Consider the following 21,169-nt stretch of genomic DNA (forward strand, 5'->3'; position numbering starts at 1 on the left):
GGATCAGATTCTACTCAGCGGTGTAAACTAGACCGGTCGGTCTTATAGGAACCGCTAGCGGTGTCTCGACCGCTCGGTAGAAACTTGACCTGGCCTGGCTAAGTAGCAAATTTTCCAATTAGCTAGGCCGGTTTGCCAATTTGCCAGCTCCATAGTGGGTGCAAAAATGGCAAACTCTTTGGTTTGCCACCCTATAGGAACTAGCCTAATAATAGGTTTCTAGATTTTGTGAAGAAGAAAAATAATTTTAAAATAAAAGGATAACTTGGTAATTATACTCTCTCCGTTCCATTTTAGATGAGTGTTTAGGGTTATTTTTTGTTCCATATTACTTGACAGTTTTCATATTTTTCCCACAAAACTACCATCAATACCCTCACATTTTGTCTTGGAACCATAAGTTTATTTTTAAACACACTAATAGCAATTAATGTTTGAAGACTTTTCTCAAAGGCATAAATCTCTCCATTTCTTAATCTGCGTGAAAATTCCAAAAACATCATCTAAAGTGGAACGGAGGGAGTATTTTAATGTACCATATTTATCAAGTCTATCGCTACTGCCTGAAAATAACCTAATCACCCAATGTGTCAAAAAAGAAAAAACAGCTGTTCTAAACGTACCGGGCACAAAAACAATATCTAAACCGCCTCCTCACATCACACGTGGGACCACCGTGCGGAAATTTGCAGGGAACCATTTTTGGGCCCCACCAATGAGAGAGTTGTGAGAGCCCGGATTTTGTTCTGTTTTTCAAGCTCGGTACGTTTAGATTTTTTGAAAAAAAAAAACCAATCACCCAAAATAATTTGCTCCTCGAAAACAAAATAATCTTCATCTTTTTATATCTGCTGCACCTTTGCGACTAGAACTTGAATGCATTTTCAGAAGTCTTGTGAAGTCTACACCATCTGGCTTGAGCTTTCATACTGCTTAACCGACAGGTGATGATACATCTCTAATTTGATTTGAATTCCTCTATCTAGGTCAATCTTTGGTTTTTACAAATTCCCGATAATGAGTGTTATAGAAGCTTGAAATAAATAATTAGGTTCAAATAGGGGTGACCTAGAAATTACTAATCGTCTTGATTTGGTGATTAAATATGGTTTTAATTGATTAATTTGGATGGTTTTTGTATTGCAGTTGTTACCATATAGTTTTTGTATCATTTTTGCTGCAAACCTTGAACAAAAAATTACTTCAATGTTAGATTAGATGACAGGTTTTTATCTCTTCCCTGCTAACTGTTTTGGGTTCTTGAATTGCTTATTAAACAGAGGATGAAACGATTCTTCCAACCAGTTGAAAAAGATGGATCTCTTAAGAAGAAACCCACTCTCACTACTTGTTCCTCACCATCAAAACCAGAAGAAAAAGAAGAACAAAATGGGGAAAGTGTAGTAGTAACAGAAGAAAAAAGAGACCCTTTGAAGTTCATATCATGGAATGCAAATAGTTTCCTGCTTCGTGTTAAAAATAACTGGCCAGAGTTTTCTAAGTTTATTGCAACCTTTGATCCTGATGTCATTGCTATACAGGAAGTGAGAATGCCTGCAGCTGGCTCTAAAGGTGGACCTAAAACTCAAGGAGAAGTGAAAGATGATACAAACTCTTCTCGAGAGGAAAAACAAACATTGATGCGTGCGCTTTCAAGTCCACCATTTCGAAATTACCAAGTTTGGTGGTCGCTAGCTGACTCAAAGTATGCTGGGACTGCTTTATTTGTGAAGAAGTGTTGCCAACCGAAAAACGTCACCTTCTCGCTTGACCAAACAGCATCCAAAAAGCATGAACCAGATGGCCGGGTAGTTTTGGCCGAGTTTGAGTCTTTCCGAGTGCTGAATACATATGTCCCAAATAATGGGTGGAAGGATGAGGAAAATTCTTTTCAGAGGAGAAGAAAATGGGATAAAAGAGTGCTTGAATTTGTTTTACGGAGTTCGGATAAGCCTTTGATTTGGTGTGGCGACCTGAATGTTAGCCATAAAGAGCTTGATGTGAGTCATCCGGATTTTTTTAGTAGCGCAAAGCTCAATGGTTATGTTCCTCCTAACAAAGAGGATTGTGGACAGCCTGGGTTTACTTTGAATGAAAGGAAGCGTTTCAGTACCATTTTATCTGAAGGAAAGCTGGTAGATGCATACAGATCCCTACATGAGGAACACGATATGGACAGTGGCTTCTCCTGGTCAGGAAATCCCATTGGGAAGTACCGGGGTAAGAGAATGAGGATAGACTATTTTCTAGTTTCCGAGTCACTCAAGGATAGGATTGTATCATGTGAGATGCAGGGCCATGGGATTGAATTAGAAGGATTCTTCGGAAGTGATCATTGCCCTGTTACCCTAGAGCTCTCACAGAAAACTAGTATAGATTCTGCTGATGGCTAGATTTAATTTCTATTTATTTGAATGGCATTTGAAGACCATATTGATGCCCCTGTGGCTTATAAGATAATTTTTATGTCAAATTATGTAGAAATTTTTATGTTTGTGAATATTTCATTGTCCAGTAAGAAAAATCAGCTGCTAAAAAAACAAAACAAAAGGGGTTCTTGAATTGCATGCAGTCCGGCTTAACTCAGGGTAACCTTCATCCTCGAGGGTTTTTCAGATTTTATTTAATTTGAAATTCAACCATTATTTTGATTTTGATAACTTTTGTAGTTACGAAAGTTTTGATGTGTTACATTGTAGTGCCAGTATTTCTGAAGCAGAACACCCAACAGGCAATAGACACCTCTATTACGAGTAATTCAGGTGGATTTAGAGCTTGGTAAGTGGATGGATCCGTTGTTGCCTTGACAAGTATATTCGGCTTCTTTGGCTGTATTGGTTTTGGAACCATATCTGAATACTTCCTCGAGTATGTAAGTATTCTCCTTCTCATATTTTTTTAAATTACTACATTGGATCATTTTTCAAAGGTTTTAACTTGGTGATAATCCAATTTACTGAATGAAGTTGGAAGCAATATCACTGTCTTGATTTGTTACCTCGGTTTGTGTTCATAACACTTTTATAAGATTGTCACACGTTAGAACTGTTCTGGGTCTTGTTGGCATTAAGTTTTTTTGTATCTGCTCACTTTTCTCTATTTATTTCCAATTTACCTTGACGTTTTAGTTGAATATGCAAAACCTGTGATGTTATGTGCTACCATTCACCAATGTCTTTTATGTACCTTTCTGTGTTATAATTGAGCAGAGTTCTTGGTGCAGTTGCTTGTTGTTTCAGTTTTTCTTTCTTAGAAATTGTATGTCACTTTTGATTCTAATTTCGAAGAGAAGTTACTTATTGTATGGTTCTTTTGATGGGATTCTTGCAGTTTCTTGCTAATAACTCAATATGGGTAAATAGAAGGTTCACATCACATTGTTGTCATTGGACCTGTTGACTCTGGGAAATCGACCACCACTGGTCACAGCTTGGAGGTGTTGACAAGCGTGTGATTGAGAGGTTCGAGAAAGAGGTTGCTGAGATGAACTAGAGGTCATTCAGGGTTCTTGGCAAGCTTAAGGCTGATGATATTGCCTTGGAAGTTTGAGACCACCAAGTATAACTGCACAGTTTTTGATGCTCCTGGACATCATGACTTTATTAAGAACATGATTACTGAGACCTCTCAGGCTGATTGGGTTGTCCTTATTATTGATTGCACTGGAGGTTTTAAGGCTGGTATCTCCAAGGATGGCCAGACTCGTGAGCATGCCCTTCTTACTTTCACACTTGGTGTCAAGCAGATGATCTGTTGCTGTAACAAGGTATAACTAGTTTCAAATACTATCTTGTTTATATAAGCTGGTTTCCAAATATATTTGTCTGCATTTTTGTATGATACCAGCTAATAGTGTTTTCATATTTTTTTTTATAACTTTAGATGGATGCCACCACCCCCAAGTACTCTAAGGCCAGATACAATAAAATTGTGAAGGAGGTCTCATCTTACTTGAAGAAGGTTGAGTACAACCCAGACAAAATTTCCTTTGTTCACATCTCTGGATTTGAGGGAGACAACATGATTGAGAGGTCCACCAACCTCAACTAGTACAAAGGACCAACTCTTCTTGAGGCTCTTGACAATATCTCTGAGCCAAAGAGGCCCTCAGACAAGCCCCTCCGTCTCCCACTTCAGGATGTTTACAAGATTGGAGGTTTTGGAACTGTGCCAGAGGGACATGTTGAAAACTGGTTTCATCAAGCCTGTTATGGTTGTCACTTTTGGATCCACTGGGTTGATTGCTGAAGTTGAGCCTGTGGAGATGCACCACGAGGCTCTCCAAGAAGCTCTTCCAGGTGACAATGTCGGGTTCAACGTTAAGAATGTTGCTGTCAAGGATACCAAGTGTGGTTTCGTCGCCTCCAACTCCAAGGATGACCCTGCCAACTGCACCTCCCCACCCACCCCCACCCTCCGGTCAGATTGGTAATGGTTATGCCCCAGTTCTTGACTGTGACAGTTCTCACACGAAAAACACACTTTTTCCTACTTCTCCTTTGATTGTCTCTTACTACCGTATAGTCATGCTAATCTTCCAATATTGACATTCTCAGGTAGCCAATGGTGGGCAATGTCTGTTCCAGAGTAGCTGCAATCCCAGAAGCACTTCTTACTGTAGGAAAAAAGGAATGTGATATTCAAGGCCTAATGTACGCGTTATGAGACATTATCACATTAACAGGTGAGCGGATGTGGGGTATCAATCAAACCTTTTTCTTCCTTTCCGTTACTCCCTTTATTTTCATTCTGGACTGATTTTTGTTATGCCAGTGTCTTGATGTCTTGCCATCTTTTGGTACGTCAGGAAATACAGCAAAAATGCAACTCTATTTCATAGCTTATTGATTTCTTCTATATCTCAAGAAATAATGTGAACGATAAGACTGAGGTATTGAACCCGTCTCATACTTAAAGGGATTAATCTTTATGTATCATCTGGTGGCATGTGATCGTCTAAAGGTACAAGAGACCTACATGCATATGGTAGTACTCCACCTGATCTTTTAATCATCTTATCATAAAACCTAATAGTAGTTTCCATTAAACGTATTACTACACATATTTGCGTTTTTGTATCACATTGTTGGACTGTCACGAAAAACTTATCAATATAAGTTTTGAATTGTTTTTTCAGTTAGTTGCACCTACTAATTATTTTGTATTTTAGATTTGGCCTGTATTCTCAGTTTATTGGTTCCCTGGTGGATGCAAGTAGTTTGATTACTGACACCTATTAAGAGAAGTAAGACATTTTGTTTTCTAAATATGAACTTGCTTCTTGTTGTAACAGGGATGCATTTCTAAGGTTTACCGAATTACGGAAGTGAAATTGGCCACCCGTGGCTAGAAATTGAAGCATATGAAGTTTGTCTATTAGATCAGACTTCTTCCCCATGGGAAAATCTGAGTTGAGAATAGAGACTTACGGGCATACTTATACTGATGCCGGAGCCGATTTGAGCTCAGAGTGTCAGGTGAAACTGAAAATTGGTGAAAAGCTGATTGGATAGCTACAACAATTGAGCAATGTTGATCACCTTTTTGTTGCTGGAGCAAGTGTTATAGTTTTTCATCGTTCAGGTTTTTTATCTTATAAATGGGAATCTGTAGAATTATCATTGTACCGGATAAAAGTTAGAATCTAATATATCCTTTTCAATGTTTATTTTAACATTGCATTGCAAATATTTTGTACCATGTTGCGAGAAATCATACATGAAATATTTTATTAATAGCACGTTTAGATATACATTATGAAGTAGGTTTTCGATTTCTAAAAGTCAAAAAACAAGAAGTTAGTTTGAGTATAAAATTTCAGAACGATTTCTAGGATTAACTTATTATGAAGAAAAATATCTTTGTTCTTGACTAGAAGCACTTCTGTTTTTGATATCCAAACGGGCTATATAAGTCAAAGCCCAACAATCAGACAAGAAAATATTTCTCCTTGCCAAATGAAGTTATCAGGAGACTGCTTGCTTAATAGAGTAGCATATCTCTCCCACATTGTAGCAACATAACACAACAAATGCTAGTTTCCTGGATCAAAGGTTCATTATCACCAGTAATTATCCTTATTTGACTGATCCAATAATGAGTCTTTTACTCTTATCACTATTCTTTCCACTAAAGACCCCTGACATAATCAGTTAATAGGATCAACTAAAAACCTTTTTCTTCTAAATCTCAACTAAAAGTAAGATTTACTATTTTCTTTTAACTATACTTAGGTAAGAATTTTCAGATTAAATGAACTTGTAATAAAAAAACACCTACTAAAATGGGGTAAGGTAATATTAGTTATGTTTTCAGATAGAGTGACCACATTTCTCTCCATTTTGACACTTTCAAATTCAGATTTGTAAACTACTGAACAGGTGTAACATTAAGATAAGATTAAGATTAGAACAATTCAGTCAGAAATCTCTCCTAATTTATCTACAATCCAAAGCCACAAACTTGTATATAAATAGTTACTATCATTACACTTGCTTAAACCTCAAACCACTCTTCTCTAACTGTTACTACTACACTGGTGAAACTGTTGTGTGTAACTAGCTAGAGAAGAACCTTAGGAAACAATGGTAGTAACTAATGCAGCTGCGGTAGTAGACGAACGAGGCGTGCAACGTAACAAAGAAGAAGAGTATACAGAAGATGGTACTGTGGATCTCAAGGGAAGGCCTGTTCTTCGGTCTAAGGGTGGGAGATGGAAAGCTTGTTATTTCATTGTGGCTTATGAAGCGTTTGAAAGGATGTCATTCTATGGTATCTCATCAAATTTGATCTTATATTTATCGCGAAATCTCCACCAAGGCACGGTGAGTTCGTCGAATAATGTGACTAATTGGGTTGCTACTACATGGATGACACCAATTATTGGTGCATATATTGCTGATGCTTATTTGGGTCGGTACTGGACTTTCCTCGCCGCATCTGCCATTTATCTCATGGTAAAAACCTCCATCTACGTTAACAGTTCTCTTTATATCTGAAGATTAACTACTGATTTTGTTAATCTTTGCGGATTAATATATGTTCATTTTGTTTTATGTGTTTATACAGGGAATGATCCTACTTACGATGTCAGTATCAGTGCCAGGATTGAAGCCACCTACCTGCGGACATGGGATAGCTGCAAAAGACTGTACCCTACAAGCTTCTAAATTTCAAGTTGGCATCTTTTACGCAGCACTCTACATAGTTGCTATAGGGACTGGCGGGACTAAGCCTAACATATCCACAATGGGAGCTGATCAGTTCGATGATTTCGAGCCTAATGAAAAAAAACAAAAGTTATCTTTTTTTAATTGGTGGAGTTTTAGCATTTTCTTTGGAACTCTTGCAGCAAACACATTCCTTGTATATATACAAGACAATGTAGGTTGGGGACTGGGATTCGGCGTACCCACAGTTGGAATAGCTGTTGCCATCGTAGTCTTCTTGATTGGAACACCATTTTATAGGCACAAACCTGCCACTGGCAGTCCATTTGCTAAAATGTATAAGGTTATGACTGCCGCTTTACAGAAACGGAAAGTACCGTATCCTAGTGACCCTAAAGAGCTTCATGAGCTAAGCTTAGATGAGTACACCAAGGGAAAATTCAGAATGGAACAGACCAATTCAATAAGGTTACTTCTTTTTTTCGTTTTCTTTTAAGTAAAAATTGATATGCTTGAGCTCACTATCCTTTTAACTTTTGTGTGCAGGATATTTGATAAGGCTGCTATAAAGACTAACAACAAGGCGCATAACCTTTGCACGGTGACGCAGGTGGAAGAAATCAAACAACTAATGAAAATGCTACCGGTTCTGATCACAACTTTCATACCGAGTGTCATGTACGCGCAGATAAACACCCTTTTTGTCAAACAAGGCACGACTCTTGATCGGAGAATGGGTCCCCATTTCAATTTGCCTCCAGCATGTATGACAGCGATCGTGACAATTGCAATGCTGATTAGCCTTGTGGTATATGATCGTTGCATTGTGCCCTTTATTAAACGGTACACCAAGAACGCTAGAGGGTTATCATTGTTGCAAAGAATGGGAACTGGTTATTGTTTCCACATCCTTGTCATGTCGGCTGCTGCTCTAAGTGACCGAAAGCGTTTGAGTGTGGCAAGGGAACACGGAGTTTTATCCAAGGATGAGACCATCCCTTTGACCATATTTATACTTGTTCCGCAAGCCGTATTAATGGGTATTGCTGATGCTCTAGTGTTAGTTTCACAGCTCGAGTTCTTTTATGACCAAGCACCAGAGGGAATGAAAAGCCTAGGAAGTTCATATTATTCTACTAGCATGGGAATCGGACATTTCCTTAGCAGCTTCATCTTATCCACAATGTCACAACTTACCAAGAAAAGTGAAAACGAAGGGTGGATAGTTAACAACTTAAACGTATCGCACATTGATAACTACTACTGGTTTCTCGCAGGGTTAAACGTGCTCAATCTAATAGCTTTTCTGATCGTTGCCAAGTTTTATGTCTATAGAGCTGACACAATGGAGTTGAAAACCAACGATATGCAACAAGGCACAGAGATGCAGGAGGACACTACTGTTCTTTCGGTAGAAAAATAAGATTACTAGTTAGGAAATTAATTAAGAGATTGATTTTGATTAACTAGTTAAAGTAGTTTTCTTTCAGTTTCAGTTTTTGACAATTTCGCGTCAGAAGAGAATGAACCTGTAATTTTTTATTCTTTTTTTGTGCTTAAATATATTGCACATTATAAGAACTTTCTTTGTGATTTTTCACTAAGCCAGAAAATCCTACATTGTGGTGCAGAAATCTTAGCTAGATAAAAAAAATCTGAAAATTTGTGTGGTGCAGAAATCACTCAGTTGGAATTGGTGGATATTAGAGAGCCAACTGTGCAGACAATGCAACTTGCAGAGCCAAATGAAAACCTTGCTAGCCAATGAGAAGAGAGTTAGAGATATTCCATGAAGATAATTACTTATCTTTACCCATGATGCCTGCAAGTATAAATCCCAACGCCAACACCCAGACAATAACACAAACAAATTAACCTTCTCATTCTACCATCTTTACTGTAACTCATTTCCTTTGTTCAGGGTTCAGGATTCAACACCCCTCAATGGCTGCTTCAACCATGGCTCTCTCTTCTCCATCTCTTGCTGGAAAGGCAGTTAAGCTTTCGCCAGCTTCTGATGTCATTTCTGAAGGAAGGTTCACTATGCTCTTCCAAAAGAAGACAGCGGCAGCAAAGACAGCAAAGCCAAGCAAATCTGTGTCCTCCGGTAGTCCATGGTACGGTGCCGACCGTGTGAAGTACTTAGGTCCCTTCTCTGGTGAGTCTCCATCTTACCTCACCGGTGAATTCCCTGGTGATTACGGTTGGGACACCGCCGGGCTCTCTGCTGACCCTGAAACCTTCTCCAAAAACCGTGAGCTAGAAGTTATTCACTGTAGATGGGCAATGCTTGGGGCTCTTGGTTGTGTCTTCCCTGAATTACTTTCCCGTAACGGAGTTAAGTTCGGCGAAGCCGTATGGTTCAAAGCTGGATCACAGATTTTCAGTGAGGGAGGATTGGACTACTTGGGTAACTCAAGTTTGGTTCATGCTCAGAGTATTCTAGCAATCTGGGCTACACAAGTTATCTTAATGGGAGCAGTTGAGGGTTACCGTGTTGCTGGTGGTCCACTAGGAGAGGTTGTCGACCCACTTTACCCAGGAGGTAGCTTTGATCCTCTTGGTCTCGCCGACGATCCAGAGGCATTTGCTGAATTGAAGGTAAAAGAGATCAAGAATGGAAGACTAGCAATGTTTTCAATGTTCGGGTTCTTTGTTCAGGCAATTGTGACTGGTAAGGGACCATTGGAAAATTTGGCTGATCACTTGGCAGATCCCGTTAGCAACAATGCTTGGAATTATGCCACCAACTTCGCACCAGGCAAGTGAAGAAAATTTTGTCTTAGACTGCCTATGTAGATTACTCAAAAATGATGGAGAGATGTGAAATATTTAGCGAGGTTGTGATTGTTTGTACATTTTTTGAAAGCTAATGAAGAATTTGTTGTTGAGATAATTGTGAATCTTCTTTGGTCTGTCTCCTGGTTGTGGTTGTTCTAAATTTGAGAATTTTTACTGCTTTGCACAAAGATTTTGGTGCACATTGTTGCTAGACTTCCGGTTGATAGTACTCACTCAAATTATTCAACTTCCCATTGCTCCTAACATGGAGGATGGGCGTGTTTGGGACTGCAGCACTTCAGGTGTTATTTATTTGAAGGATGCTTGTGAGTTTAGCAGGGGGGTGGGGGCAGGGAAGCTGTATCTTGAATAAAAAATTTCCTAAAGATGATAATGTCAGAGTTCCTTCGGCACCAGCTTGTTTATTGTGCTCATGTTTACGTTGCAGCGAAACTGATGTTTGATTGCAAGTGTTTCTACTTTCTAGTTATGACTTCCTGTCTAATTCTCATACTTATAGAATTGCTCAAGAGTACAATATGACATTCTATGAACATTTTACTGGCAATTTTTGTCTTACGGATTCACCGGGAGAATTGCTTACAGTTTTACGATACAGTAGTATAGATGACCATATTTATAGAGAAGGTAATACTTGTGCTGATAGGTTGGCAAAACGAGGTAAAAACTCAGAAACTCATTTTCGGTGGAATTCGAGCCCAGATTTTCTTCACTCTGTAGTACTGTAATAGGGGTAAACAAGAACCATAATATTGGGCATACCAAAATCTTCCAAGGCATAATGAATGAAGACAAAAAAGGTTGTGAAATAGCAAAATCAGATAACCCCTTAACCCGACTTTTTTTAATGGCAAATCTGCCCTTTACGTATTAGTGTTAATAATCTTGATTAGTGATTAAATATTTTGTTTAGTGATTAAAATAATTTTCAGAATTATAAGAGCTGTTTAGATGAAAAATTTGAGGAAAAAAAAATCAAAGTTTTGGTTTGGTTAAGAAGGAGAGAAAGAGAAGGAGAAAGTGAAAGTGAGAAAATTCTAATTCTTGATTCAATGGAGGATGAGGAGGGTCATATATCATCTAAAAAACCTAGGAAAATGCACATCAACTACACCAATGATTCCCAAACCATTGGAGGATGAAAAGGTTCGACTTACATTTATGAGCCGAACCGATCCCTTTATGAACAGTTCGGCTAGCTGAAACTGTTTAGGTACGCGCCGAACATTTGCTAGACACTAGTTCGGCTTGTATAAAATTTTCCTAGAAAGCCGAACCTATTCCTGAGAGTTCTGGAATAAAAATGTTAATGGTTCGGCTTATATAATGAAAATCGTATCAACCGAACTGTTCATATACACTTTCAGGCTGAAAATTTGAAGAACCGTTCGGCTTAAAAAACAACAACATTATGCACCGAACTTAGGCTCGGCTCACAACGCAACTATATTATGCGCCGAACCTAGGTTCGGCTCACAACTCACCTAAATTATGCGCCGAACCTTGATCTGAAACCTGGATATTGACAACTAATGAACAGTTCGGCAAGCTGAAAGTGTTATTGTTATGAGCCGAACCAACTAGTTCGGCTTGTTTAAAAACATCATAATGAGCCGAACCTAGTCCTGAGAGTTCTGGAATAAAAAATGTTAATGGTTCGACTTATATAATGAAAATCGTATCAGCCGAACTGTTCATATACACTTTCAGGTTGAAAATTTGAAGAACCGTTCGGCTTAAAAAACAACAACATTATGCGCCGAACTTAGGTTCGGCTCACAGCGCAACTATATTATGCGCCGAACCTAGGTTCGGCTCACAACTCACCTAAATTATGCGCCAAACCTTGATCTGAAACCTGGATATTGACAACTAATGAACAGTTCGGCAAGATGAAAGTGTTATTGTTATGAGCCGAACCAACTAGTTCGGCTTGTTTAAAAATATCATAATGAGCCGAACCTAGTCATGTGTGATCTGGAAGAAAAATTATGTGAGGTTCGGCTCATAGATGTAAGCCGAACTGTTCATCAATGGGTTGGTTCGGCTCATAGATGTAAGCCGAACTTTTCCTGAGAGTTCAGGAATAAAAAATGTTAATGGTTCAGCTTATATAATGAAAATCGTAGATTTTAACCCACTAAAATCAAGTAGATTTTATCTTCATCTTCAAGAGAATGAAAATACGAAGATAACGCAAAAGGAATGAGGTCATTCCGACATTGGACGAAGAAGTTATGATCAAAACAAGATCGAAAGAATTCAGTCTACAGCGGGAAGTTCGGCTGATAACTCATCAACACGAGTCAGCCGAACCTAAAGCCTATAAATCAATATTTTCAAAGTGTTTAAGGGTGTATAGGTCATTGCATACCCATTAGACACCCCTTATCAATACATCCTGGTTAGGAAAATGACTTTGTATGCCTATAAAGTTTTTAGTATGCCCAATATTATGGTTCGTAAACAATGGCCCATGAGACGAGGCACAACATCAGCTTATCTTCAAAGTGGGCTCTTAAGGTTGTCCGCTTCATTGACAAATATACATAAAAGAATCAATAAACTTGGCTTCAAGAAGTTGGTACTCTAAAACATTTATTTCAACAGTTCCCTATTTTAAGCTAACTGTGCACACAAAGATATACCTTAGGCACAAGCTGATGCTTTGAAATCTCTATTTGACCAGTCTCTGTAAGTGCCAACCATGGCCCATTTAGTAGCATAAATTCAAGTTGGTCACAGCGGGAACATTGGATGCGAAGACCGTAGTCCCCACCGATAAAAGTTCGTCAGCAAAAGGTTTTGTCGTTGAAGGTCGTCATCACCAGCTGATCTAAGTACCTAATCAAGCAAATAAAATGAGGTATAAAAGTAAGAGCGAAACTTTTGTCACTTGCATGGTTTAAAAAGTGCTTCTGGGCGCTTTTTTGCGCTTTAGGTCATAGGCGCTTCTAGAGCCCCGCCATGTGATTTGGTATATATTAGAAGATGAAAGGTTGGGCTTTGAGGCCCAATAGGGACTGCTAGTCAGACTCGAGGAAGAGAAAATGAATGGGGTTCAGTGACGAAGATTTCCCTATGGGGAATGACTGCCTACATGATATGAATGATGCAAACATATTTTTATAGCTCTTGATTATAATAGGCGTATCAGTATGCTTAGTTAGTTTAATTGTTCCTTTTAATTTGTCTGAAGTTCGTATTTTTCTTTTATTAGGTTGGAGACTTCTTATATATATTTTAAAAAGCTTGCTTTCGCTTTTGCAATGCTTCACGCTTCGATATGAAAGTGCTTCACGCTTCGATACGAAAGCGCTTTGCCCCACGCTTTCGCTTTTTAAAACCTTGGTCACTTGAGAGCGGTATAGGAATTATTATTGCTAAAAAAACAGACGACAAAGGGTTTCACAGTTTATGAGAGACGCTTGCACAACTATTATAAGAACTTCCTGATGCAAATGTAAAATTCTTTGCGTAGACATCACAGTTTGGCAGTTTTAGATGAGTTAGTGAGTTCCAGAAGCAGTAACTAAAAGTTTTAAAACAGAGGCTACTTTGAAGAAGCTAACAGAATTATATATACTCGAAATTTAAGATTGAAATCATGCATATTCATAAGACTCTCCTGATTTTCTGTTGACAAGGAATGTTCGGCATGTGAGCTCAACTGCAATTTATCAATACCCTAAAACACATACACAAGGCATCAGGTCACAGAACCAAAAAGGATTCTTCAATGCAATCTAGTCTGCTCTAGAATACGTTGAACGCTGAAAACTACATCCTTGGGTATGAAACACGCATATTTCAAGTTTTAGAGAATTAAAACAATACAAAGATGGGGCAGAACTATACAGAAAGTGAAAAATAGGAATGCGAATATCAACTTGCACTAACATCCTAATTAACTCATTTGAAACAGCTTCTACTTGGCAAAAGCTGAGCTGCAAAAGAACTCTGTCTGCAGGAAGCTAATTTCAAATGAGCAATTCTCTTTTCAGTAGCAAGGTTCAGAAGTCCAATGACCCAAATCCTTAGATGTCGAAAGCAACATGGAATCACAGACAAAAAATGATCCCACTACTGCACTGCATACTAGTGGTAGATAATGGTATATATGAGGTAATGAGTAGGCACCTTAATGCGCCCAGTCTGTTACCAATAAAACACAAATGCTTGAGGGGGGACAGGGGAGAGAAAAACACATTTGATCTTGTTTATTGACAAAAACACCTTTTCAGTTACTAATCGTGTCTTTACTAGACAAAGGATACCTAATAACGAATTTGTAATGAGTCATACCGAGATTGGCTTCCATAAACTAAATTTGTGGATCAAACATGAAAGCTACAATAAAAAGTGATTCAATCCACGACAAGCAATCCTATCAAAAATGTTAATTTCATAGCAAATTCCATGCCTTAGTCACTGATGATCATTACGAAGGATATCAATAATACAAGGAAAGGAATAACACCAGCCTCGAAAAGTACAGCTTTGAACTTTCTTAAAATTAAAAGTAAAATTTTGAGAAAATGCCTACTTATTACCAGATCAGAATATACAAAAAATATAAACATGAAACACCAAAAACAAAGCCACTTGAGAGTCATAAAAACAAAGTGTAAAATCTACTTATTCAACTAAGCCTACCAATTAACCCCGCCACAACATCTGAAATTTCCAAAAGAACGAGAAGAACTTACCTCCCAGAAACGGTCACAGGACAGCCCTCTTCTTCCTTCTTAACGCCCTCATTACCCAAATTCTGTGTTCCTTGAATGATATTGCAAAAGGAATCCGTCAGCACAGGTTCAGAACACGGAATCTTTGCATACCTAGGGAAATAATTAATATCAATAACAGGATAATGATCACCAATTCTCGAATCCCTTATAACATCAAAATTAAACATCCCTCTAGGAGTGTATGTATACCTAAATACAATCAATTTTAAGTAGCACGTCGCTGTATTACCTGGCGATACATGAGACCCTATGCGCAGTTCAATTATAACCAACGAGATCACACAATGCTAGGAAGTCTAATAAATTTGTAAAGCAGAAATAAGAGTACAAACCCCTAATTGACACAGAAACTATAGAAGTATACAGAAGATAAACCATCTCCACATGCTAAACAATGGCCGACTGCAGAGTGACAAGGCATTTGTTGACATCAACTTGAATAAAGTATGAGACAACTCATAATTCTAACATAATCGGAAGCACTGAAATCTAAAAGGAAATACTCTGCAGTGCTCCCACACTATCCCACTTATGCCGATTAAGAAAGATACAGGGATTTTCCTAGTGTACATGGAGAATTTTAAATTCAAATTAGTTACTCGGACTCGGTGTAAACTGATAATCGATCAATACTGTGACCAACTTCAAAAAAATCAAGTGAACAGCTAGAATTTAGACAAAAATTTATTAAAGTGAGAAAAACAAGACTTACTGATGAGAAGAGAAGTCATTATAGCGATCAGAAAACTACATTACTGATGAAACCTCTAATTTTATGTTAATATCTGAAATCTTTTAGCCAGCTTGAAACAAAATTGCAAGATGTGGAAAAATCCCATATACTTCATGACTTCAAGTGTTCAAGCTATTTCTATTGGTGCAGACGCAAGTGGTTTCATAGGAGAATTCATCCATTATGCCATCAGCATTGGAAGCACTATCGTGAAGCTTTTTCAATTATAACTTGATCTCAAGGAGTTTCATAAGAAAACTCACCATAACATGATCAGCATCATAAGCACTGTCTTTAAGCCTTTTCAACTAAAATTTGATCCAATTGCTTCACATGTTTTTTCTCAGCATCGCAATTTTAGGAAGAATCATGTGTAAGGTATTTTGAAGATATAGCATTCCATGTTTTTATGCATCTCTGCACCAAATAAAAGTCATGATATAATTTATTTATGTGGAACAATTTCAAGAAAAAAAAATAATGATATAGTTGAACAAAAAGTGTGCTAATAGCGGGCAACCTGAGTAAACAAATTTAGATAGAAATCAGTTGCATCCAAAATACTACAGAACTTGGATGCAACATTGTTTGATAGGTCCCCTCCTGAAAGGGTACATTTTGGTTGTAATAATCAGGACTGCTCTCTAGCTGAAATTCTCAAACATCTATCACTAGATGTGACATCATAAGTAAACCTTAATATAACAATCCAAGACTTTAGTGAGACACATTCCTTCACAGTAAGGAGAACCTAAAGGACATGTCTCCATGTTTGTTTCCAAAACCTAGATGTCATGAAAAAAACAAATACTTGAAACGCAAAGCGCTAATAACTTAATCATTTGGTGGTTGCAGGACCAATTTTTATAGTAAAGAGAGTGAATTCTTTGATACTTACATGAATAACCTTTATCTGTCGTCCTCTGCATCCACTTTCCAAGTAAATATCTTTTATCAGCAGTAGCATTGCTCTGTGTTGATGTAGATGCATGACTCAGCCACAGCCAATATCTGGATTAGGAGCAAGAGAATTTTGATTAAAGTTAGTCATACAAAATTAGACTAATTTTAGACGTTTTCTACTTACTCTTCCACATATGCTGAGGTGGTAAAGAACAAAGCGTTTGTAAAACCACATAACGCATTGAAGACGCATAAGAAATCCCCATTTTCGATTCCGCCTATACCAAAGAAAATCACCATTTTACGTTCCTCTCTCTCTCCAGGGAATATGAGACACAAAACTCATATTCCATTTGTAACCCGTCGATTCGTTTAGTGGTGATGGCGGTGGATTATAGCGGTGGTGGTGTTAGATCTGAAGATGGAAACGGCGGCGCTGTGTAGTGAAGGGAAGGAAGAGTGAGTTTGAGAGAGAAAATAACTGAAATGAGTTTTAGGAAAGTTGGATCGGTGTGTATAGGGTTTTTCCTCGGGAAATTACCGGAACTAGCCTTGTATGCTGTGTGCAAAGGGCAAACCAAATAGCAGTGTTGCCCAAAGGTCCCAACCCGCTTGTCCTTCAAAAAAAAAAGCAAATATTTTGGGTACACGAATCAAAGAAGGAAGAGGAGTTTGTTCTTTGCATTGGGGCATCTATCCATCTGGAAGAATAATTCAATCTGGAAGAAATATTTCGTACTGTTTCAGCTCCGTAAGTGCTTTGCAAAAACCCATTTTTGTCTTTGTTGTATTTAATTTGCAACCCCAATTTGAATTATTAGGTTTTGGATTGAATAAGGTCTGGGCAAATTAGCAAAATGACTAATTGGGGTTTTAAGAAAACACTTCACAGGGATCCATTACTAGTGTTAACAAATCATTGAAGTTGATTGTTGTTGTAACTTGTTTATAGTAGTCCACATTGGCGAGGTTAAATTTTCAATCTGGAATGTTATATTGGGAAATTTGATGAAACCCAATATAGGATTTTGTGTTCCGGACCGAGCTTTTACAGCTTCCCAGGGGAGGTGGTGACTGGCGAGGAATTGTCTTATAGTAGGACAATGTAGAGGAAGGTTTCAGTTTAAGAAATTGTGGAATTACTGGGGAAACTACGAAGAATCGGGTAACACTGGAATTGCTGGTGAAATTTAATTGCTCTTACAGCTTCCCACTAGAGGCGGTGATTGGCGAGGAATCGTTTGTCTTATGGTAGGAGAATGCAGGGGAAGGTTTCAGCTTAAGAAAGTGTAGAATTAATGGGGAAACCATGAAGAATCTGGTAATACTGAAATTACTGGCAAAATTTAAGTGCTTTATGAGACCGGATAAGAGGATTTATTGTTTCGGAGCGAGCTCTTTTGGCTTTCCAGTGGAGGTGGTGGAGTTGTCTTATGGAAGGAGAGTGCAGGGAAGGTTGCTGGCTTCGAAGTGATGTTGAAGTATCTACACATTCATGCTGGGGGATAAGGTAATGAGGTGATTTTTTATGGCTTCTTTGTATTGTTCTCTTTGACCCCTTATAAAACTGTTTGTCTGGTATGGCATTGCCAACCCTATCAACGTTCTGTGTCTCAGTGACTTTCAATTGTTTCTAGCTGATTAATTTTAGTGCTTGCATAGTTTTTGTTTGACCCCTTGAAATCACGTCACTAGGTAGTTGTTTACATAATTTCAATCCCTTGAAAGCACATCACTAGACTGTTAATCATGATATAGGAATATACCCTTCCGAAACAAACAGTTTTAGGGTGTCTGGATTCTTTGGCATTTCCTACATCATCTGATGATATATTCTATGCTATTTGGCCTTCAGATTTCAGTTTCTTGGGTTTGATTTGCGGAGGGCACAAGTTTCGGAATGACTAGTTAAGGTTCTTTGATTCATAATCACAAAAAGAGAGCTATGGATGTTATCTCAAGAGCAGTGATGGTTGAAAGGAAATTGATCTTTGAGTTTTTAGCTCAAGCTCGAAAGTCAAAAGTAAGTCTTCCTTTCAGTATCTACTTTGGTATAATTTGTGGTGAAAATCAATAATCACTGGGCTCTGAAAGACTCTTTTTACGCTACTTGAGTTTGTCGAGGTATTATCTGCTCCTTTTCTGGGGCATTTTTCAAGTGTGACTGTGTTCTTGCAAAAAGTTAGGCCCTTTCCTAGTGCAAAGTTGCTAACATGTTCTAAATTTTAATAATTTCTTTTTATTCTAAAAGCATCATAAAAGCATATTCTTTATTCTTAGCATTGTCATTGCAAGATACCATATTTATAAATCTCTGACTGAAATGTTCTTAACCCATCAAAAATTATAATTATTTTCTTAATAAAATTATAACTGTCAATCTGTCATCATTTGCGTGTCCTCGGGAAGACATTGATTTTAACTATGCTTACCATGGTTTTTGCCAAGCTATCTCTTTCAGCTTTCCACTTCAGGCGACAACAGAAGTCAAGGAAACCTTACAAAGGATTGCATAAAAGGCCTAAAATTGAAGAATGACAAGAAATATTACTCAATTCTAGCATTTTCATGCAATGATGGTTACATGAAACCTAATTTTCGAGTAACAAACCAAAAGAACTGGTGAGTTTTTGACTCTTTCGACTGTTTCTTTGTTTCAGTACATTTGGACCACTAGTCTTTGTTTGTTTAATAATTTTGCCAACTCCTTCACTTATTGTTCTTAAACTTAGTCAACAATTTTAACCCAATCTCATTGTAAAAATCTATATGAGGACTTTCATCTGTTTGTAACTCATTCATCCTCTTCTGAAATCAGTTTTAATCAGATTTCTTTGCATCAAAAGTCGTCGTCATGGTTGTTGATGAGATTTCAGATGATAATTTGTTGCCTGAAATTTCTTTACCAACATCATTGCCATTGTCGGCGATGTCAATTGTAGCCAATAATACTGATATTTTAAGTGAAGTTCTCTTGCGTCTACCACCGAAATCTCTCGCAGTTTCTAAATCTGTATCCAAACAGTGGCTATCTATCATCTCTGAACCACTTTTTGTTCAAAACTATTGCCATCAAAAGCTCCCCTCAGTCGAGGGATTGTTCTTAACAAAATGTTCATCAGGTGTCAACCAGGACATAGAATATATCGTTCTTGATGGAAAAGTCACTGAATCTGCTCCTGTGAAAACTCTAAGTTTTGTGAATATTCAAGCAAGTATAAGGATTGAACAATCTTGTAATGGTCTCTTTTGTTGCAGCAGTACCAGGTCAGCTATTGGTCAACCGAGATACTACGTCTACAGCCCCGTTACGAAGCATTTCAAGGTATTGTATAGACCTCAAGTGAATGAACATGGTTACCTTTGGATTTGCAGTGCTAGCTTAGCTTTTGACCCTCTCCAATCACCTCATTACAAAGTTGTTTGCATTTGGAGAAATGATATGGTTAATCATCATATTGAAATCTATTCTTCCAGTACAGACTCTTGGTGGGTTTCTGGATGTCCTGTGCCTGCACCTAAAATTATGTTCTACACTTCTGGTGTATTTTGGAATGGTTCATTGCATTGGATAAGCTTGCGAAATTCTTCCTTCTATTTTGATATTGATCAAGATGTAATAAAGGTAATGCCAATGCCACCTACCAATCCTGGAATTGATAAAATTAGGGTCGAGTATTTTGGGGTCTGCCAAGGTCATTTGAACCTTATTCAGACGAGTGGTTCCAGCATAACTAGATTTGACATCTTGGAGATGGAGAGTGATTACAGTGGGTGGAATGTGAAGTATCATGTTAATCTTGAAGCATTAACAGCTTTATACTCCGAAAGACCAGAGTTATTGAATCATTCTAGATTCTCAGTGTTACTTGTTCACGAAGAAGAAGAATCATCGTCATTGGTGTTACAGATACAAGATAAGATCATTTCTTATGATATCAGGAGCTGCAGGTTCATCAAACTGCATGATTTATCACAAATTCATGGAAATGTCTCGAAATTGTACCGATATTATGATGCCTATCAATATATTCCGACGCTCTCAAGCGTTTGATTACTGTATGCCTTTATGTTGTGTGTGTATATCAATGTACTTGTTTGAACCAAGAAGTTTGTGTACTATTAATGCAATGGCTTGTGTTTTGTTCTCGTTCCAGGTCCCAATTGCTTTAGACTTTGGCTTGAACGTATTTTTGGTTATTTTCTCAGTATACACCAATTATCAAGTATCAACCCATTTTGTATTTTTTTGTTCAATCGCAGTTCTAATGCTGTCATTGCTGTGGATATACATGACGAGAAAGCGGGAAGACATTTCTATCGGTACCCGTTCCAAGGTAGTATATTCGGTATGTCTAGTTTCATTTATCTCTTAATTATTGTTTAAATGAATATATTAAGCACATTTAAAAATAATTATTGACTTTGATAATGGAGAGAAGTAAAGTGATTAGCCAATTAGGAGTACTTCGGTTTTGAAGATTTAGGCGTGTTAGTTTTTCCTGATTCGGCGTCTGACATCTTCCCTGAGCCATAGTTCAGACTAGTTGTTCATTTTTATGATATCTGACTCAGTGTCTTGCTTGCATAACACATCTGATTTTTAGCCTTTTAAGTTAGGTACAATTCTATACCTGAATCACTCCATTTATCTCTGAACAATGATGTTCTTATTTCTTGCTCCACGAAGATTTTTGAGCCAGATTCAGATGAGTAAGATTTAATTGAGTCAGATTCAGATGAGTCAACTATGTAAGCAAAACTCAGTGCATCTCACAGGATGGTCAAGACTTAACCATTAAGTCTTCTTT

General features: G+C 37.8%; 5 protein-coding genes and 1 long non-coding RNA gene across 22 annotated transcripts; 5 read left to right on the plus strand and 1 right to left on the minus strand.

Annotated features, from left to right (window-relative positions):
- Window positions 1-798: 798 nt before the first annotated feature.
- On the plus strand, window positions 799-5,674 carry LOC113358831 (DNA-(apurinic or apyrimidinic site) lyase-like). 10 transcript variants are annotated; one of them, XM_026602543.1, is made up of 8 exons: window positions 799-944; window positions 1,281-2,588; window positions 2,700-2,872; window positions 3,331-3,766; window positions 3,883-4,428; window positions 4,557-4,684; window positions 4,808-4,891; window positions 5,294-5,674. In XM_026602543.1, the coding sequence occupies exon 2, from the start codon at window positions 1,284-1,286 to the stop codon at window positions 2,391-2,393; it is 1,110 nt and encodes a 369-aa protein (XP_026458328.1). In that variant the 5' UTR covers window positions 799-944; window positions 1,281-1,283; the 3' UTR covers window positions 2,394-2,588; window positions 2,700-2,872; window positions 3,331-3,766; window positions 3,883-4,428; window positions 4,557-4,684; window positions 4,808-4,891; window positions 5,294-5,674. The 10 variants fall into 10 exon arrangements, with proteins under 10 accessions (XP_026458328.1, XP_026458323.1, XP_026458324.1 ...); XM_026602538.1 differs by having other exon boundaries at window positions 4,557-4,986; XM_026602539.1 differs by having other exon boundaries at window positions 4,557-4,962.
- LOC113360758 (elongation factor 1-alpha-like) lies at window positions 3,527-4,591 on the plus strand. The gene is made up of 4 exons (XM_026604225.1): window positions 3,527-3,766; window positions 3,883-4,031; window positions 4,138-4,428; window positions 4,525-4,591. The coding sequence occupies exons 1-4, from the start codon at window positions 3,527-3,529 to the stop codon at window positions 4,589-4,591; spliced, it is 747 nt and encodes a 248-aa protein (XP_026460010.1).
- Window positions 5,675-6,516: 842 nt separating the features above from the next.
- Window positions 6,517-8,692, plus strand: LOC113362195 (protein NRT1/ PTR FAMILY 5.2-like). The gene is made up of 3 exons (XM_026605148.1): window positions 6,517-6,956; window positions 7,069-7,637; window positions 7,716-8,692. The coding sequence occupies exons 1-3, from the start codon at window positions 6,585-6,587 to the stop codon at window positions 8,590-8,592; spliced, it is 1,818 nt and encodes a 605-aa protein (XP_026460933.1). The 5' UTR covers window positions 6,517-6,584; the 3' UTR covers window positions 8,593-8,692.
- Window positions 8,693-9,018: 326 nt separating this feature from the next.
- Window positions 9,019-10,077, plus strand: LOC113358833 (chlorophyll a-b binding protein of LHCII type 1-like). The gene has a single exon (XM_026602547.1). It carries the CDS (start codon window positions 9,114-9,116, stop codon window positions 9,936-9,938), a length of 825 nt encoding a protein of 274 aa, XP_026458332.1. The 5' UTR covers window positions 9,019-9,113; the 3' UTR covers window positions 9,939-10,077.
- A 2,109-nt stretch (window positions 10,078-12,186) lies between these two features.
- Window positions 12,187-16,847, minus strand: LOC113358836. Of its 4 annotated transcripts, XR_003364757.1 has the most exons (6): window positions 16,543-16,847; window positions 16,354-16,466; window positions 15,719-15,872; window positions 14,681-14,812; window positions 12,620-12,815; window positions 12,187-12,502 (listed from the first exon to the last, which is right to left on the minus strand). It is a non-coding gene; the product is annotated as an uncharacterized LOC113358836 (long non-coding RNA). The 4 variants fall into 4 exon arrangements; XR_003364756.1 differs by lacking the exon at window positions 12,187-12,502 and having other exon boundaries at window positions 12,504-12,815; window positions 16,543-16,841; XR_003364758.1 differs by lacking the exons at window positions 12,187-12,502; window positions 12,620-12,815 and adding an exon at window positions 12,856-13,659 and having other exon boundaries at window positions 16,543-16,842.
- A 124-nt stretch (window positions 16,848-16,971) lies between these two features.
- LOC113358834 (F-box protein At5g07610-like) lies at window positions 16,972-20,507 on the plus strand. 5 transcript variants are annotated; one of them, XM_026602552.1, is made up of 5 exons: window positions 16,974-17,868; window positions 18,214-18,381; window positions 18,820-18,980; window positions 19,617-19,683; window positions 19,836-20,507. In XM_026602552.1, the coding sequence occupies exons 2-5, from the start codon at window positions 18,304-18,306 to the stop codon at window positions 19,878-19,880; spliced, it is 351 nt and encodes a 116-aa protein (XP_026458337.1). In that variant the 5' UTR covers window positions 16,974-17,868; window positions 18,214-18,303; the 3' UTR covers window positions 19,881-20,507. The 5 variants fall into 5 exon arrangements, with proteins under 5 accessions (XP_026458334.1, XP_026458335.1, XP_026458333.1 ...); XM_026602551.1 differs by having other exon boundaries at window positions 19,841-20,507; XM_026602549.1 differs by having other exon boundaries at window positions 16,972-17,876; window positions 19,617-20,507.
- The last annotated feature ends 662 nt before the right edge of the window (window positions 20,508-21,169 follow it).

Source organism: Papaver somniferum, chromosome 3 (genome assembly GCF_003573695.1).
Source record: "Papaver somniferum cultivar HN1 chromosome 3, ASM357369v1, whole genome shotgun sequence".
NCBI lineage: Eukaryota > Viridiplantae > Streptophyta > Magnoliopsida > Ranunculales > Papaveraceae > Papaver > Papaver somniferum.